The following is an 18632-nucleotide window of genomic DNA, read 5'->3' on the forward strand; positions in this document are numbered from 1 at the left end:
CGTCTAGTTAATTTTTAAGTTTATATATTAGGTCTACGTAATTTTTAAGTCTAGTTAATTTTTACGTCTAATTAATTTTTAAGTTTATATATTAGGTCTATATAATTTATAAGTCTAGTTAATTTTAATATTTAGTTAATTTTTAAGTCTATATATTATATCTATATATTTTTTAAGTCTAGTTAATTTTTACGTTTAGTTAATTTTTAAGTTAGTATATTATATATAGGTAGTTTTTATATCTAGATATTATATTTACCTAATTTTTAGGTTTAGATTTTAGGTACTAGCTTAGTGTATACGTACCTATTTTTACGTACTTTTAGGTTAATAATTAATAACCTAATATTTCTAGGATTACTACTTAAAAAAAATAAATTATAGTAGTAATTTATATAGTTTAATACCTTACTATAAAGCTATATATTTAATATAAAATAAGAATAAAACTAGAAGTAGTAATTAAAGTAATAGTAATAGTAATAGTAATAATAAGAATAATAAAAAGTAAATAGTTAATACTATAGAAAGTTTATGACTAGGTTAAACTTTAGCTAAATAAAGACTAATAAATATTTAAGATCTAAATATAAAAAAATAATAGTAATATAATATATTAATTCTTACTCTCTAGAAAAAGGTATTAGTAATAATATTTAAGCTTTAGTAATAGTACTTTAATATCTATTAATAATATTTAGATTCTTAGATATAGTATTTATATAATTACTAATTATACTTATCTAATAAGTAATAATTTCTAAGTTTTTATAGTATATTTTAAAAGTTTATCTAGTACTAAGTATTATTTTAGCTTATAGGTAATAATATCTACTTAGCTATAATACCTGTTTTCTTCTATATAATAGGATAGTTATTAAGACTAAAGAGTAAAAGGTTAGTAGTGCGTTTTAAAGCTTATTTTCTGTAAGGTTTACTTCTTACTATTATATTAATATACTCTTACGCTGCACAGAACACCTAGAGAGCTACCTACGTTAGCTTTTCTCCTAGACAGCCTAAGATATAAATGTTTAACCCTCAAGAAATCCAGTTAGTCTGGCTATTTTTGGCGCCTGGGGTACGTTTGTTTTGAGTCTGTAATGTACGGCTCGACCTGTCTTTCCGCTGACCAACTTGCTGAACTCTATCTCTATGCTCACGACCTACTTCGTGAGCAATTCGTGAATGGCGAGATACCTGACAGCATATGCGGCAGGCCAGATAAGACGGGGCGGTATGAAATTACGATGGTCTAACGCCTTGCCAGCAATGGAGAACAGCAGCTTTTGAACCCGGTATTACATAACCAACTCAGTCTTCCTGTCATTCAATACACGACAAAGGGGACGGCGGCAGTGAAGAAAAGGGTCCGTGTCAGCGAGGCTTGACAGCGTGGTCTATTTTATCCTTTCTCGAACAACTTGGGGAAGGCTCCGCCGTGTCTTGTGGCTTCGCAAATGTGGCTTGGCAAGCAGGTTTCCGGCGCGCCATCTCCAGCAACCAGCAACCAAGCATCCAAACAGCGACATTGAAGCTCTTCCAACTCTGCGATGAAGCGCCAACTTTTGCGGCTAGATACAGTCAGTGTATGCGAAAGCCAGGCGAAACCCCAATTGCCTCACAAGCGCCGTCGCATCAGTCTATCCGAAGCCAGCAGCTCGTCGCGCCGCCTCGGTCCATGTCAACACCCGCTTGCACCCCGCACACCCGAGTCCGACCCCATCGACGAGCATGCACCGTCGCGTGCTGTCAACGAACAAGAGCAAGAGCAACGCGTCTGGTCAGCCCGAGCACAGTCAATCTTCGACTGGGCACACGACGTCGCAGCCAGCGGCGACATGCCCGACCGTGCGAGCCAGCGACGTGCCCACAAGGCCAGCCTGCGCGCCCGTTCCGCCAGCCCAACCAAGAAGAGCCCGGAATATCGACAGAATGGCATGGCGCGCGCTCACGTCTACGTTGATCACGTCTTCGATCCGCCCGCCGACATTGATGCATTGCGCTGTTACATTCTCGGCGACGGATACATGACCGCGCTCGAGGGCATCCCCGCGGAGATGCGGGATCGAGTTGGCGACGTGGCCAACGAGTACATGCATCACTGTCGCGAGCTGGCACGAGACGCCAAGGGCGAGGCCGAGTGGAAGAGCGCTTTGCTCGAGGGGCCCTTTCGCCGCCTCATCAGGCTTCTGGGAAGGGACAGTCTCGCGACGAGCGCATCGGACAAGCCGTGGCGGCCGGAGCTCAAGCCACGCCCACCAACCCTCCGCGATCTCCTCTCGTTCTCCACGCCGCGACTGGACCCCACGTCATCGCTCCCGGCGACAGCCCCAGCCGGCTTCAACTTCACCAGCCCACCCCCGCCGACCGACCCCAGCGAGACGACCACAACGGCTACCAAGTCAACCACCCTCTCCACTAATGACCCAGACCCGAGCAGCCCTCTTACAACGCCCAAGCCCGACATCTTCGTCGGCCTCGCCCGGCCTTCATTCAATGAGATACACCAGGTGCTGCTTGGAGAGTAGCAGGACAGCGGGCACCTCCTCAGCGAGCCACAGCTAGTGCAACAGGGTCTCCACTTCCCCTTCCTCCTCGTCGAAGCCAAGGGCCTGACTGCGAGCGGCAACATGATGGGTGCCGAGAACCAAGCCGCAGTCGGCGGGGCCTGCGCCATCAATATCCTTGAGGCGCTCCAGCGGATCGAGCCCGACTTCCGGCCCTCTCGCATCGTTTTCAGCATCTCGACTGAGGGGCCGCTGCATCAGCTGTTCATCCATTACCACATTGACGGCAGATATCATATGGTGGTGCATCGAGCTTGGAGAGTAACGCTGCAACGCGACTGCACTGAGTTCGTCATTGCCCTTGCACGCATTATCCAGTGGGGGGCAGGCGAGTTTTGTGAGGCTGTTGTTGCGAGTCTGGGCCGTGTTGTTGAGGGCCTGCGAGCTGCATCGTACATCGTGCAATAACCCGCACTCGGCCCAGCAGGCTCACCCTGTCTACCCTCACACTCGCGCTCGTCTCCGCAGCTCGTAGCCCGCAGCCCGCAGCCCGCCGTGCCCAGCCGCTACGCTCAGTCCAACAACCTCACGCCGTTCGACTGGGAGCAAAGCCACGATCACCTCAAGTTCGCTCTTATTCGACCGGGCTGCAACCCGCAGCCCACGACTCTCCGACCCAACGCCGTTGCGCACACAGAACACAAGTCTTTGCAGCTTACAGCTTGCATGTCGCATGTCGCATCGCGCATCTCGCGTATTGCAGCCCACAACCGCAATCATCTACTCAATATGTCTGCAGCAAACATGCGATCTACACATTTCTTAACTGCTGCAATCGAGACTCAATACGCATCAGCATTGAGGCCGATCCTAAGTAGCAACTTCCCATGGTCGATGAACGGCGCAGGCTCCCTCTAGCCAGAAGCAACGAGTCCACTGTGTTCCATTTTAGGCTTCTGGTGAAGCGTTGTTGCGCGTGGACAAATTGCTGCCCCCAAGCATTCGTTCCAAAACCATAATTCAGCGCTGTGCCAGACTACGCTGCTATGTTTGCGTCCTCACCACGCCGACGCTAGCGCGCCAGTCGTCCCGTTCCTTTGACCTCCACCCTCGTTAACGCTAATAGACTAGTCAAGTATATATATTAGCTAACTTCTTTTCATGCTGGCATGCGCAGTAATTGTTATCGTCATAAGGTTGTTCAACCATTACTTTAGTAGGAAGATATAAAAATACAGTAGGCATAGCTAGAAGACTGTTAACGTGCTTAAGTGCGATGTAAGATAGAACTTCAAGACTACCCATTGAATTTAGGCCGCTCTTGATATCTTCCACTTTATTATTTACTGCAATATCTATTCCTAATGCTGAGTGCTTGAATTTGGTTGCAGCTGTATCTAACAAGGAAGTTCTTCCTTGTTAGGATGTATAACGAAGGAAGTTTCGTCCTTGCAAGGATGTGCTAACAAGGAAGAAACTTCCTTGTTACGATGGTCTTGGCACTCTTGTGATTTACGCCCGCTATCTCCGGGCTGTGTAACCCATCCAAACTCTCAACTACCGAGGACGCGCAACTCACGCTGAGATTTTTTCCATACTATCTAAGCCAAACCAGAGTCCATTAACTGTTTCCTGCGCTGCAACTCATGCTGAAGCTTCCTGGAATTTGTGACGCACAAGAATTGCCAATACTAATAATGATACGCAAAGCTCTCTTCTACTACATACCGCTCTGCAGCTTTGACGCGACACGCTCCGTCTGCTAGGGACTGACAATATAACTGCCGTGTCCATCGCGTTGGAAAACCTCAGGTCCGCAGCCAGAAACTCGCTATCTCAAGATGACCAGGACGGATTAGAATTGCGCCGAACAACTTGAGCAGAAGTCTGTACATGTACTCCCATATCCAGGAAAGAAGAGGATACCGTCATGAAATCCTTCGCCGGAAAATCGTCCCGTGAGCTCAGGATATCACCTTCACAGATGGCTAAATAACCTCCTTGCTTGCCGAAATCTCGTCCCGAAACCCATTATACGCTCAGCTGATGCAAAAGCCATTGCTTGCAACACGAGCATAGCAGTGCTGCAGAGGTTACGGCGCATTTCCCTACAAGTCTAGAGCTCGGGCAGTCGTTGTAAAAGAGTCCTCGAGCGGGAATCATGGGGCGTTGTAGAAATGGAGTGTACAGAGAAGACCTTCTGGCACGCATCACCTGGATAATTACAAGCGGAAATTTTACTCAATTACTCACACCAGACGTAGCACGTTCAAGGCTGCATTCGATTCATCTTTCATGGGCGTGTAGAAAGTGCTGCTTCATCGCCGCATCACCCGACGGTATCGTCGTGTCAATGAAACTCTACTATCCTCGAGCCGGGTCTTTTCGAATGTAATCGGTCTCCGTTGACCCCATCAAACGGAAGGAAGATACGCTGCCCATAGGAGATCTATTAGTACTATCTATATCCATCGCCGAGTAGGAATGAGCTCATGGCCCTATACTCTTTGGACAAGCCGTGTTACGTATAAACACGACTCCGTTATTCATCGTGTTCACTACTACTGCAATCTACGGGGCCCTCAGCCAACTTCCTCCGGGACACAATCCAGATACTGATAAAGCTATCATCTCGCCCCAAAACCACCTTCCCCTCAATCTCTCGTTTTACAGCCAGAACAGCCAGCTATCGCGGTCGCTAGAGCAGTTGCGCTCAGGCATCAAGTCACTCGAGTCGCAAGTTACAGACACACCCGACGTGTACGCTCACCCCGCCTTACCACCAAACCAACTCACTATTACATCCCTTAATGCTAACCGACCAACTCCCCAGTTCCATAACCTTGCATCTCTCGCGCCTGCACGCCTAGCTTACAAACCCAACCTTGCAATTTACCCTTGCCTCCCCACCAACCAGCACCTCATCAACGCTTGAAACGCCCAACAACCCCTCCCTGCGCTCTGACTTCACCGCCGCGCGGACCCTGCCACGCGGCTTATTTCTTCATTTGCCCACTGCGTTTCGCATGCTCAACAGCTGCCCGTTCGTACACCCATCTATCAGCACGTGGTTGTCCCGCTGCATCGCGTCAAGAAATCGCCAGCGTCGAATCAAAGGACATTCATCGCATCATCGTGCTGGGAGGTTGAATTTTAACTCCCTGCGCTAGATCATGGTTTCCTACCATTATCGTCACGGAGATCAAGGAATATCTAGCGTGGGGAGTTGGGCTGTTCATGGAGGATTATCAACGTTTAACTACGAGGCTTCCTTCGAAGAGCTGCTCGTGACTAGATCTCGAAGACTCGTTAGATCACCTAAATCTTGCACGACGTACGCCGCACCAGAGCTCCCTAGCGTACGGATGTCTACCTCAAATCACGTCTCGTTGTTGAGCACGTCTTGATCTACCCCACGGGCCACATGCTTTGCATGGACTACTGGCGCAGTAACATCACCGAGGCGTCGCGCAAGGACAGTTGCTTTTCGTAGCTTGCTTTACGTGTGCCTGTAGGCCCTCCGCCATCGGCTCCGCGCAATCACGTTCCCCTACGTCAAGGTCATCGACACCATAATCATTATTGCAACCCCCCCGCTCGTTCGTCGTTATTGATCAGAACTAATAGACTAGAGACACTCTGAGCAACGTCATCGCTCTCTGTCAGGCAGGGTATTCACGTATCTCGAAGAATTTCCTCGGTCCCACACTTTAATCCATGGCACCACGCTCAAACCTCGACATACGACGCTATCTACCGCAAAGATGCAGGACCAGGTTACTCTTCTTCGGAGCGTCGTGAACAATGCCGATGTAGCGGTACCTGGACCCTCACGAACAAAAGAAAATTCCTTCTGGAATCCCCCCGGCGACGCTCCACGTAGAAGCAGACGGTAGGTACCAGAAACGTCGATGGTTCCAGCAGTTCCCGACAGGGTAAGGCTACCAGCAAACGTGGTGTTAGCAAGATATCATAGAAGCCGATGCCGCGTTCGTTAATGAAGCAATGTAAAGCCCAGGTGACTTGGCGACAGCGTCGTTGAGTTACTTCCGCAGTTTCTCAGATCGCAATGAATCATGGTCCCGGTTCCACCGCGGTGCGGAGTATATCATTGTTGAATCTTCTCATTGATTACTTCTGGCCGGAAAGCTGAAACAACAGTTCGATTCAAAATTTCACTTGAACATCTTTTACTCACTGGCTTGTGGGCTCCCACCACCTTCTTCAACACGCCCTACTTCGGTGATTTGGATAACAACCCTCCTTTGATATGGATCTTTCTATCCAACGCTGTTCCTGAGTTGAGTTGCATGAACAACATCCTGTCTATGACATTCCTCGGCTGATCACTTCACGCGCAGCACTCCCGCAGTCACCCGGCGAACATGCTTGACGCAGGTCATGCAGCCGAACTTGGTCCAGGTTGTACCGAAGCAATGTCTTCTATGATCACTTATAAGACTTGCGATAAGTCGGTGCAGAGGGTTAATCACGGGATTAGGACTCTTGCAGTTAAATTCCGAGCCCCGCTTGGTAACGCGGAGCGTGTGAGTGCGTGGCTTAGACAGGTATATCAGGAAGTGTATGTTCAATTGCAGCTTCAGAAGCTGAGATGCTTTACGAAAGCCCTCAGACAAGGCCCACACGCGCGCACGATGAGAAGCTAAGATATCAGTAATAGTAGGCTTTCCATACTATGCGCTGCAATCCTGGCGACGATCTTTACTTCAATATCGTTACGACACTCTTGGCGCCTTTCCAAGCCATACACTTGTCTATGTTATGTTACAAAGTCGACTCTATCCGAATTCTGCCCGAGCGGTGCAAGCGCCCAGACATTCACACTCAAGATGATTGTAAGAGAGGGTTATAAACTCGGCCCTTCCCAAGACCTTTGCACGCGGGGAAAGTCACTTGTCAAGAACAACTGTAAGGAAGTATCGTCGGTCTTTCCAGTAGTCCACTCGATTAAAAGCCCTCGCACAAGATCTACACGTTTTCTAACAAGGAACTATTAGTGGTCAATGTCTCGTATAACGACTTCTGCAGTCGAGTCTTGAAGTATGGGATTTACAAACGCCCACACTGGGAGCATTCTCAACCTGGCTGAAAGCACTGACATGGAGCATACACACGCACGCAAGATGAATAGCTGAAACGTTTTTGAAGATAAAGTGTAAGCCTGAGAGCCCCTTGATTGGAGTGGTATACACGCCTTCTTACAATCATCTCGAGCTACTTCGGCATCACCGCTGACGCGCACTGTCGGCGTAACGCCCGCCGCCAAAGCCGTCACCCAAGGCTGATATATTCTCCTAGTCGCCTGGGGCAACTTCAGCATTGCTGCCAACTCGACTCCAAAAACCGTTGTATGACCCGTCTCGAAAGCTTCCACAGTCGACATGTTGTTGTGCACAACGACGACGCAACACCTCCCGCAACAGTCGAGATGCCCTACCCAAGCTTCTATCGCGAGCCTTCTCAGTCGAAAGCTTTCACTCAAGGCCTGCATGCACGCGACTACTCAATGAGCGAGATGATTAAGCTGTGTCATTCGACGTCTGGTTAGAGAATCGGCCCGGTGTTCCCCAGTCGTCGTTGTGCAGCCCTCCCTGCAACAGTTTCTGCAGCTGATATAACGGTCATCTTCACCATTGCTACGCAAGTGTCCACCAAGGGCTCGCTCAATTAGACTCTTCCTGAAAGAACTACGTTCTCATACGACCAAAAGCTGAGTTGGGACAGCTGAGTGATGGATCATGGGGGGGGTGACTCAAAAGATGGTCGGTCGTCCTCTTACAATCACCTTGGCTGACTTCAGTATCGCTGCCGGCGAGCACATCAATCCTGCATGAATCATTGCATTAATTGCTGCAGTCGAGGTTTGTTCGAACGTTGTATTGGGATTCGCCGACCTTGCCATCAATCGCGACTTGGACAACCGTTGCAACACCCGCCATACCAACACTCACTGTACAAACCTGTACTGGGAGCCGCCTTGATTAACGCCCTCACACGAGGCCTACACACAGATAATTAACGGCTAGGATAACTCTGGAAGACGGTCATTCAAACCATGCGCTCCAGATCTGCATGGCCGTCACATCGCGCACTATACACGCTGCCGGAACTGAGATGTCGCCGCGAGCATTCACCATAGGCGTGATTGATGGATGTCCTCATGCGGATATGTATAGTAATGAGTAAAGAGTCGTGTTTCAATACTCATCACGACTGCCCTACCGTTGGGCTGCCAAATACATGCTTCTGCCATGACCTTGCTCAATCTGAGCCTTCTCGAGGCATGTGCGCGCGCGAACGATTGACAGCCAGGCGATTGTTCCAGTGACGGGTTATTGGTCGTAAGATTGGGCGATTGCCTTGAGATGTCGACTTTCTTCCAATGTCGGGTCGGGAACGTCTGATTTGTACTCAATGTGCACATCGGCGACGCAATACCCCCGCAATAACTTTCACAATTGAGATGCCGCCGAAGGCCTTCATCAGATAAGGGTCGCCAAAGGTGCATGTGTAGCATCGTCCATTTGGTGGAGCGCGGCAGAGTCAACTTGCGGGTTGGGCTTCATCGTGAGCGGCACAGAAAGTCTGACGGGTGGCTCTTGGTAGGCCACATGTACGAACATTGGCGGAGAATCTATTGGGCCTTGAGGAGGCTCGCCCAATTCCAGTCCTCACGCGTGACTCGCACATACACGCACACACAATGGATGGGATTCGGTAGGGCATTAATACACTCGTTCACAGTCTCTATGGGTAAGCGCATGGGACACCGGCGACACGAAGAGCGGGCAAGGATGCGGAGGAGCGGAGATGCCGCAAGAACGACGAATCGATGCATCAGGGGCAACATGGCGTATTGAAGGTGTCACGTACGGGTCTTTGAGAAGGGCTTGGGGACGGATAGCTTTAGTCAGCCAGAGCTTGGAGACAGGCTCATTCCAGCATCTTCCGCAACAGTGTTCACAGCCGAAATATCGTCACTCAAACCTCAATCGGAAGTCCGGCCAACCCGCATCCTCGCCCATAGCATGTATACGCGCGGAAAATCAGCACCTGGGGGGAGATCTGTGAGGAGGGGTGGTTCGAGAGGTAGACAGTGAGCTCGTTAAGCATCTCGATTCTTTTGCAGTGTCCCCTCGGGCATCTCTAGCAACCCCATTAATGTACACATCAGTGTTGCAACGAGCAAGCCAACAATGGGAGAGCAGAGACACTTTTTATAAGACAGAATGGCGTATGTTGCGATGCTACGGCCTCTCGAAGCCACGGAAGAGAAGACAACGCTGAAATTAAGGATTTCATTCACTACAGCCTACAACCGAGGCGTCGGTATCTTATTCAACAGCTCCAAGAGCCGCCACCGGGGTCGCAGCCCACGCTTACGCGCACATCAGTATCCTCAGAATCAAGCTCAGCGAAACACTGGCTCTCCCGTCTGTTCTGCAAGACATGCTGCCACAATATCAAGAGATGTCTCGGCAAAGAGGATAGACGTAGACGACCTCGGCCTATCACCAGACGGGGACTATTTCCTCTCAGACATGTCTCCCGACTTTTCCGAAAACGCGCACATCGGCGTCGCGATGAGCGAACAAGAACACTGCCTGGTGTTACGGGGCAAGAGGTGTATTATAATGACATAGCGTGTCGAAGCTAAGAGGAGGATATTCAGGCGAAGAAAGCGGACATGCTGTCGCGAGGTCAACGTCTCCTGCAACAACCCTGCTCCAGCAACGCTGTAAGCTCGCTGGTAGGCCTCGCCGCGAGCGAATACCGACGCATAGGAAGCAGGCAGCTCGCTAGGAAAGGAGGATACGTCCTGGTGAAGAACCAGGACCTGGGCGACATCGACACGCCATTATTCGTTATAGGCTACACACCCCGCTGGAGATGACGAGACACATGTTCCGATTGTCCCACAACGTGCTACGTCATCCGGTGAAAGACAAAGATTTAGCAGAGGGTGGTGCGCTCCGACGCACAACCGATGGTGAAGGTGAGACAACTCCAACCTCCTCACCGTCGCCTTCGCGCTCGCCACACCCAAACCCACCTTTGCAGCTACAACAACGCCCCCACGGTCCCGAACTCTTCCTCGCACTGATCCCAAGGCCAGAATCGCAAGCGCAAGCGCGTGTTACCCACGCGACATACCAAACACCCCGATCACATTCGTACGTCTTGCTCATGCGCGCAACTCCAACAATGCCCGCGACCGTCGTGCCCTCGCTAACTCATGCGGAACAGCAAGCCAAAATCAATCCAAAGCAGGCCATGTCGCGACACGCATCGACCCTCCACCGCAGTCCCCGCGTGACTGACGCCATGTACCGCCTCGCCAACGCTGAGAACGAAAAGCCCGCCAAGCAGACTGGAAGCTCGACCCAGGTTGACGCGACGAGCGCTGAAATCGACGAAGGCGTTCTGTTCATGACTATCTCCAAGCGGCGGGGTTCGGGGGTGACGGAGGAGGAGTGGAAGGCGCGACATGATGAGGTGGAGATGCGACGAGATTCGGCGACGGAGGGCGAGGGAAAGGAGGGTGGAGATAGGGTGTAAACCTTCGCGCTGCAGCAACGGTTGGATTTCTCATGCAGCTGTGTTTGTGTCGTGGATGGAAGCTCTCTTCCGAGTGGATGTATTGTCGCAGACGATGTTCTGGTCGCTGCTGTCAGCGAGGATAATGAGCCTTCAAAGCGTGAGCAAGCCGGAACTTCCCTGACCAATCCATTATCTCGGTCTCGGCGTTGAACCGGTAGGAATGTGGCCAGTTCATGAATATAACAGTTGCCCTCTGGTAGCCATGGTGCTGTTGAAATCAATCAGTGACGATCTGTAGCCTCTTTCTGCGTTAGCAAATCTGCATGACCTGATTTATGTTCGAACGCCGTCTGCGCGAGATGAATTTGAGGTTCTTATCCCAACATTTCCAACGTTGCCCACAGCAGTATGCAGGCAAAACAAGGGCTCTGATCCTGTTCAGCAGAACGCCTATCTTCCTGGTAAACACTATGTTTCATCAAGATCGAGTAGCCGTGGTGCATAGCAGAGTTCAACCTGGCGCTGTTTGTTTTGGGATCGTACTCTGGTGCTATCTTGATGCAATATTTTCTGTCGGAGTCCGTAGGCTAATAGTATTCCGGCTGGATTGTGGGCAAGCTTCTACTTCGTCAGCAAGCCTGTGCAGATCCTGTGTGCAGTGGCACTTACCCGCTAATCAATTTCAAGACTGTCATCTAGTCTCTTCAACGATTTCTTCCGGAACATGTCAGCCAGCAGCATTCTGACGAAGATGATCAACGATGTATTTAAAGAATCCAGAGCACAGTCTGACATACTGGTCATAGCAACAATATCAAGCTACGTATCACAGTGTCATGTCTGTAGGCAGTCTCAGCTCAGGCAAAGAGTCTTCTCCTGCAATGTAATTTCTGTGCCATGACATGCAATCTCTTTGACATTGCCCTCCTGGTATGCGGGTAGGCGACGGCCGGTAGTATCTTGATTGTGTCGAGCATCAAACTCAAGCCCTTCTACGGCGTCGGCGTGCCTGAGCACTTCCAACTCGTGATGGAATTCCTCTTGCTCAGATTGGTTGGATGGGCATCTGCTGTCGCCTCGTCGTTGTCTTCTTGGGTGATCTCGGGGTAGAGGAGAGCGAGATATGTCTGGTGGGGAACTAGTCTCCCCTGTGACTGCCGCGCCGAAGAGTGCAAATTGGAGATTTTTGACAGCAACGGCCTTGAGCTCTTCTGTTTCATTGCTATAACCGAGCCGTGAGCGGTTAAGCGGCGGTTTCTGCAGAGGGTGGTGTTGCCGGGGTCAAGTGTTCAGGTTGAAAATCCAAAGTAAGGCAATGATTCTTGTGAAAAAGGGTAGAACTTCACGGGCAAAGTCATTCTTGGTTTCGTTTCCAGATCGAGACAGGGCGTCGGAAATGATGTTGCCTTTGCCAAAGATGTAGGTCAGCGTGAGACGGCATTGCCGAAGGTTTCAGTTTGCTGAGCTGAGCGTTCGGAACTGATGTCCCGGTTACTTCATGGAATGAGATGCTCGGAGTTGGCTGAAACAATGACAGGTCCAGCGAGGAATATACATCTGATGAATGCCACCAGTGCGAAGATCTCTCGATTAATGCTGTTCCACTTTTTCTCAACTACGCCGGAGGTGCCGGAAAGTCAGGCAATCATTGCTTCCAATCTGGCAAGGTGATAACCAATGATTTTTCCCTATGCTGCCTTTGATGCCTCGGTTCGGTCAGCGAGCGTGCGAAATTGATCAATTTCATTGACAGGACACACTGCAGGAAGGGTTCTCTTGACTTCTTCAAAACCAGGGACTGGGGAGTTATCTTCAGATTTCAGGCCATGACTGGTCCCATGCGAGCTTCCTTAGGAACTTCGATGTTACCGTCTGGTTCCTTTCGGTGGACGCCTCAGATACTAGCGATCAGTTTTACAGTGTATGAGAAATAGAGGATGTGTAGTTCGCAAACCCTGGCTATGCCACGATCGCATTGCCATTACTGAATAGTTTTCAGGAGGACAACTTGAGGATACCTCGGACGTTTGAAGGTTAGGGCTTGTAGAACTCCCCTACAACCCGGTAACGCAGAAAATCGATAAACGTAACTCCAATTGCGCACTCGTTGACTTCAAGGTACATATTTCAATCCTCTACTCAGGGAGTGCAAGGATAATCATTCTGTTATGCTGGACATATAATGGTACACAGACTAGGATGTCGTCGAAATAGACAACGTGTCCAATCTTGGCTAGATCGGATAGTTAGTACATGTTCAAGGCTAGGAAGCGGCCCGGTCCGTCGACAAGTCTCATTGGCAGTACCATCTAGACTGCAATACAGTAGCATGGGAAGATCGTGACAGATAATTTGGCAGAAGTGTAATCTATCCGCGAAACTATAAAACCCATTGCATAGATCTATCCTTAAAGCGAGCCATAATCTGCAAGCTTCACTGAGTGATTTGATGGATCGTTGAAAGGTCGACCGGAATACGTCCCCAACTACCTTCTGACATAATCGAATACCAATTGCGGTTTGGAGTTACTAGTTTTCTCAGTTTGCCTCTTGTATCGACGAACTCGCTGCTTGAATTGATGAACGGTTGTTGTCTGGCTCCATTGAGATGTTTCGTGACGAAGTCTGCGAATTGGTGCTGAATAAAGTTGGGCTCCGTGATACAGACTTCTCGTGTGAGGGCAGGGGTACTAGTGAGGTCGTGTCAAATATCAAAGCTCGGCTTAGATGGGAGCAGCATGGTTGGCTCACTGAATAGTGTTGAGTACTTTTCCAAAAACGTGACTGGTACACTGCCCGTAGCTGTGTGCCTAGGTTTGGCATTCATGGTGGTTGCATGGATTGACCGGCGAGTATCATTGAAGTGCATGGATTCGATGTCGAAGTTCAGCTAGGTCTCTCACGTTACTCACCATTCTGCTTTAAGATGTAATTGTGGTGACATGGCACGAGTCGGTCGTAGATAGCATAAGTATTACTGAGGGCTGTTTTGGCGCCGAAGCGCAGAAGAAGGGTCACGATTCTCGAGCATGCAATTGTTGAGTGCCCTATCTAGTTCGATGATGGTGGAACATACATCAGATTCGATGAGTGATACTACGACGCCTGTGTCGACAAAGCTGTTAACAGGTGTAATGCCAACATAGTCGCGGAGTATCAGAACTCAGCTTGAAGAGCATGTCGCCACGAGTAACTCAATTTGGTAGATTCGCCTGAGACCGTTGTTCAGGTTACGATGCCATCCTTCCCCCCCCCCCAATACTGAGTAGAGAGGTGCCAATACGAACAAAGAACCCAGAAGAGTAATACAACCAAGGATCATGGCGGCAAATCACAACTATGCAAGTCCGGCATACCAGATGTGTATGTCCTGACCAGCAATGAAAGAGCTGATCTCATCTTCGCCATTAGTCCGTCATGGTCGAAGCACCCGGTCGGTATTGCTTAAGCGCGACCGCGAGATTGGCCACTGAAGAATAGGCAAAACGTTTCTGATTTATACACTTTATAGCTCCAACGCCATTGACGTTGCTTTGAAGCTTTCACGCGAGTGGCACAGTTTTGGAAGCTTGGCAAGGCTCGCACCCATACCCAGAAGGAATAACGGCGAGGTGTTTGAGCATATCAATCTTGTGCTTGAATTTGCTCTCAAGTTGAGCAGGTATAATGTCTACGGTAATGCCGTGATGCGTGCGCATGGTGTCGTTGAAAATCTTCGGCGTCAGGGTAGTCACTATGGGCAATGGAAAACGTGTGGGAAGCGCGGCGGTGCGGTGGTCATAAGTCGAGGCCAAGGGTGACATGACATGACGCATGTGCCTATTGTGTACTCTCAACAAACTCATGCTCACGCCCAATGGCGAGTTCGACGACGGCTAGATCCGAATTTCCATTCACCATCTCCGACACTCGCATGCTTGTGAAGGTGGTGACAGCTCACACTGACAGCACAGAAAATGAGGGTGTGTAACATCCTTTTCCCAGTGGATTATCTCATATGCGCGATCACGGCGCACACGCCGATGCCCTGATGAGTGTGTATAGCGTCGTTCAGAGCCGTTGAAGAAAGGATATCCTACGTATGTGATAGGTCGAAAATGCGTAACAAGCATGGCGCGTTGGGAGAAAGCCGAGGCCGAGCGTTGCATGATGAGATTGCGTGGTATGTATGTACAATCGTGTTGTTGGAAAGGCCCAGTAGGCTCGAAGCAAGGATATAATGCGGGTGTTGAGGCCGAGGGCAAAGTCTACAAGCATAGCGATAAGCATGTTAGCGTTAGTTATCATCACTCAACGAGTTTCATATTCCACAATAACCTTACAAGTTCTATACTCAGTAAGTTTTGGAAAGTTTGCACTTACACCAAGGAACATGCTGGAGCGAGACTGCAAGCAACTAGAAATGCGTAAGGAGCACGACTCGTGGAACTGTAAGGGGACGCTATAGCCTCCCGCTTGTGGTTCTTCTTGATATAGGCAGACATGACATGCCCGGATGACTACACCTGTGGTTCTTGGGAGCCGGCGCCACGTGGTGATGGACATGGGACGTGCAGCGCGTTGGTGACGAGCATGGCTGAGCGCGTCATGACTTCTCCCTGGGCATACACAAGCTCGCGCGTTGTAGTCAAGGACGCTACTGGAGGTATCGTCGCATCCGCTTCCGGGTAGCGAACGGTGATGCGGGAGGTAAGCCGGAGAACGACGGCGGTCGACTCGCCACCAAACCGGTGGGCCGTGCAGGCGCTAAGAGTGATTAGCGTCTATGCGGCGTCGATCGACTTCCCCGGCAAGTCTCCAGCCTTGCCAAGTCCATTCTACCGCCATTGCTTGTGTTTACCGCATTATACATAATTGCGCAATACAAAAGCTCACTTTACTCATCGCGCGGATAGATTTTATTCTGTTGAGCATCATGTAATGCCCCAGCCATCCCAATTACGTTAGGCATATAGTTCGGCCATATGCCGCGATTACTTGTTCAATCAACCATCTCAATCATCGAACTATCGCTCTTCTGGTACTCTGTTCAATATATTCGGCAGCTTCCCGTCATGTCAACAGCGGCAAAGGTTCGCCCCGTCAAGACGATGAGATGGATTTCATGCCGGAACTCGGAACAGGCCCAACATCTCGTACATGACAACTGATCTGCTCATAGCGACGCTCAATCTCGACGAACTTCCAGTTATGGCTCTATCTTCTCTAGCGCCTATTGAAATTTCTCTCTCCGCGCTCCGTCCCGATTCACCATGGGCATGGGACGACTTCCCTCGAGACTGACGCTCAAATGTAGGGAGAAATACAAAATTCCTATCCAAAATACGGACTAATCCTGCGAAAGGTACTGAATCCAGTCCTGTATTCACTTTCCTACTGGAGGATAGAAATGAGGAGGAGGAGGATGAGGAGATAAAGGGGAAGGGGGAGGAGAGGAAGCAGGGCGGCAGCGATTTGTGGTTAGTACACTTGGCTAAGTTGCGCATTCCGCCTTTGCAAGCCGCAAAACTAGACTGAGATTGTATTGCATTGACTAACAAGGCATCAGCGCAGAATGACCAGCACCACGTTTCAAGTACCCATGATAAAATGAGGACCAACTCGAGACCCATAACCTACCAGTTTATGCCCGGGTAGTTACAGCAGCGCATTATGGATCCTACAGCCACGCTGTATACCCAGACCCAATGTGCTACGTTTACGGGGAATAAGATGTTAATCTCAACATACTCCACTGCTCTATTTTGATCTTTCTTAAGCCTGTTGCCATGTTTCTCCGTGCTAGTGTCCATTATCGACGTCGCAGTCGTCGTTCTTCATGTTTGAGTCTTTCATCTCCGTCACCGTCCCAAACACGCTCCTGATCTTGGCCGAGTGCCAGAAGCTGTTCCAGGCCTCCTCCACCTCCGTGAACCCGGCTAGGCTTATGGGCACGAGCATCCAGACCTCGTCGCCATCAAAGTCAGCGTTGGTGAGCGGACAGATCTTGAGCGACGTCCTAACCAAGTTCACGCCCTCTCCTGCCCCATTACGACCTTCATCAGCAACGCGCTGTCAGACCCCTGCAAGGGGCACCTCCCCAACACGACCATGTCTCCGACCCAGCTACATCACGAACAGGAGCAACCATCCTGACAAGTGCCCGCTGTGCGGCGAGTCCAAGAACCTGTCCACGGCCAGGTTCGCGCACGTGAGACTGGGTCTTAATAAGGCTCCTGAGATGATCATGTGCAGGTACAAGCCTACGAACGAGATCGTAAGCGGGATCTTGGCCAAGATGTTGACCCTCAACAAGTTCGTGGATGTGTTTGTGTGTGCTGATCACCAACAGGATCTTAAACACAGACCTTAATACGGCCAGGATCACGAACATGTCACCGATCCTGAACGTAGAGGTGGAGTTGAGGATGAACCCGCACATGTCCGCCGTCGTCTACAAGAGCATGGAGTCGGGCTTCTTCGGGCGTGCGGAGTCGGGCTCGATCAGGGAGGTAGGCTGCAGCTGGTGGACGGGCCCAAATTTGAACTCGATTGCGAAGATGAGAATGAGATCGAGCGGTGAGGCGAACACGAAGGTGGTCTTGTGCACGTAGGAGATTAATCCTGGTATCAAATTGGCAATATCAAACGAGTACGAGTTTAGGGATGAGATTACGGGGCTTGAGTACTACGCAACGATGAACGAGCTCAGAATCGTAATCAACATGGCAAATGTAAACGTAGTCGTAATAGCGAGGAAGTACGTGTGCAGGATGTAATCTCCTTCTCGTCCAAGGTCAAGTTCATAGGCGTGGCGTCGCACCAAGGCATCAGGTTAGTTATAATCCAGCTCGTGGATACAGTCGGGGGCCTCGCGTCGCTCAGGGGCTTCATCAACTCCTCGTTTGTGGATGAGATTAGGAACGTGGACTACGACGTAGTAGGTATCAAGAACCTTGACGTGTATAAGGGCTTAAGCATGCTCAAGGCCAACGGCATAAAGGTGTACGTGTTCTGCTATTAAAACGGGTACGTGGTGACATTCGCCGACAGGCAGCTGACCGTGCTGAGCTACACCATCGCGAGGAGCCACTCGATTTTGGTCCCGATAACGTGTACGCTCAACGTCCTGACCGCGGAGATAACGGTGGACGGGAGCGTCGTCTTTATCAACAAACTGTGCGTGGATAGGAACGTGGTCAAGCCCACGAAACCGCACGTGAAAAGGCCGATGACCGAGTTCGAGAAGCCGCACATGATAATACGCAAGTGCTGGAAGTCGGCCTCAGACGTACCCAAGAACCCAGTCTCAAGCATGAACCACGACGGGCTGGCGTGCATGACTATGTTCAGGACCCTGAGGTTGAAGAAGCCCATAATCGACATCCTCTCCACGAATGGGGTCTTGTGCACGAGGGAGGGCTCGAACCTGATCACGATGGCACACGGGCACCCGCGCATGGTCGAGGGTTCGATCTACGAGATAAGCGTGGACAAGAGCAGGAACCTGAATGAGGTCACGCTGTCGAATCCGGTCGAGAGGTTGATGAAAGACTACGTCTAACGCCTCGGACACCATTA

General features: G+C 50.0%; 5 protein-coding genes across 5 annotated transcripts; 3 read left to right on the forward strand and 2 right to left on the reverse strand.

Moving 5' to 3' along the window:
- Positions 1–1103: 1103 nt before the first annotated feature.
- Positions 1104–3829, forward strand: P153DRAFT_435691 (uncharacterized protein; the record flags this gene model as incomplete). The annotated part of the gene is made up of 4 exons (XM_033673165.1): positions 1104–1237; positions 1589–2513; positions 2565–2907; positions 2998–3829. The coding sequence occupies 4 exons, from the start codon at positions 1104–1106 to the stop codon at positions 3426–3428; spliced, it is 1833 nt and encodes a 610-aa protein (XP_033518116.1). The 3' UTR covers positions 3429–3829.
- A 3625-nt stretch (positions 3830–7454) lies between these two features.
- Positions 7455–8192, reverse strand: P153DRAFT_144936 (uncharacterized protein). The gene has a single exon (XM_033662130.1). It carries the CDS (start codon positions 8020–8022, stop codon positions 7525–7527), a length of 498 nt encoding a protein of 165 aa, XP_033518117.1. The 5' UTR covers positions 8023–8192; the 3' UTR covers positions 7455–7524.
- Positions 8193–10298: 2106 nt separating this feature from the next.
- P153DRAFT_144941 (uncharacterized protein) lies at positions 10299–11249 on the forward strand. Its single transcript, XM_033662131.1, has one exon. It carries the CDS (start codon positions 10422–10424, stop codon positions 11088–11090), a length of 669 nt encoding a protein of 222 aa, XP_033518118.1. The 5' UTR covers positions 10299–10421; the 3' UTR covers positions 11091–11249.
- A 675-nt stretch (positions 11250–11924) lies between these two features.
- On the reverse strand, positions 11925–14875 carry P153DRAFT_391140 (uncharacterized protein; the record flags this gene model as incomplete). The annotated part of the gene is made up of 2 exons (XM_033671008.1): positions 11925–12294; positions 14664–14875. 2 exons carry the CDS (start codon positions 14873–14875, stop codon positions 11925–11927), a joined length of 582 nt encoding a protein of 193 aa, XP_033518119.1.
- A 2015-nt stretch (positions 14876–16890) lies between these two features.
- On the forward strand, positions 16891–18615 carry P153DRAFT_391143 (uncharacterized protein; the record flags this gene model as incomplete). Its single annotated transcript, XM_033671009.1, has 5 exons — positions 16891–17366; positions 17404–17563; positions 17666–17767; positions 17824–18056; positions 18105–18615. The coding sequence occupies 5 exons, from the start codon at positions 16891–16893 to the stop codon at positions 18613–18615; spliced, it is 1482 nt and encodes a 493-aa protein (XP_033518120.1).
- Positions 18616–18632: the final 17 nt, after the last annotated feature.

Source organism: Dothidotthia symphoricarpi, assembly GCF_010015815.1.
Source record: "Dothidotthia symphoricarpi CBS 119687 unplaced genomic scaffold P153scaffold_26, whole genome shotgun sequence".
NCBI classification, from domain to species: domain Eukaryota; kingdom Fungi; phylum Ascomycota; class Dothideomycetes; order Pleosporales; family Dothidotthiaceae; genus Dothidotthia; species Dothidotthia symphoricarpi.

Bases quoted from the DNA above. Each gene is read 5' to 3' on its own strand.
- P153DRAFT_144936 (XM_033662130.1), bottom strand. From the start codon at position 8,022: ATGCAGGCCTTGAGTGAAAGCTTTCGACTGAGAAGGCTCGCGATAGAA.
- P153DRAFT_144941 (XM_033662131.1), top strand. From the start codon at position 10,422: ATGACGAGACACATGTTCCGATTGTCCCACAACGTGCTACGTCATCCG.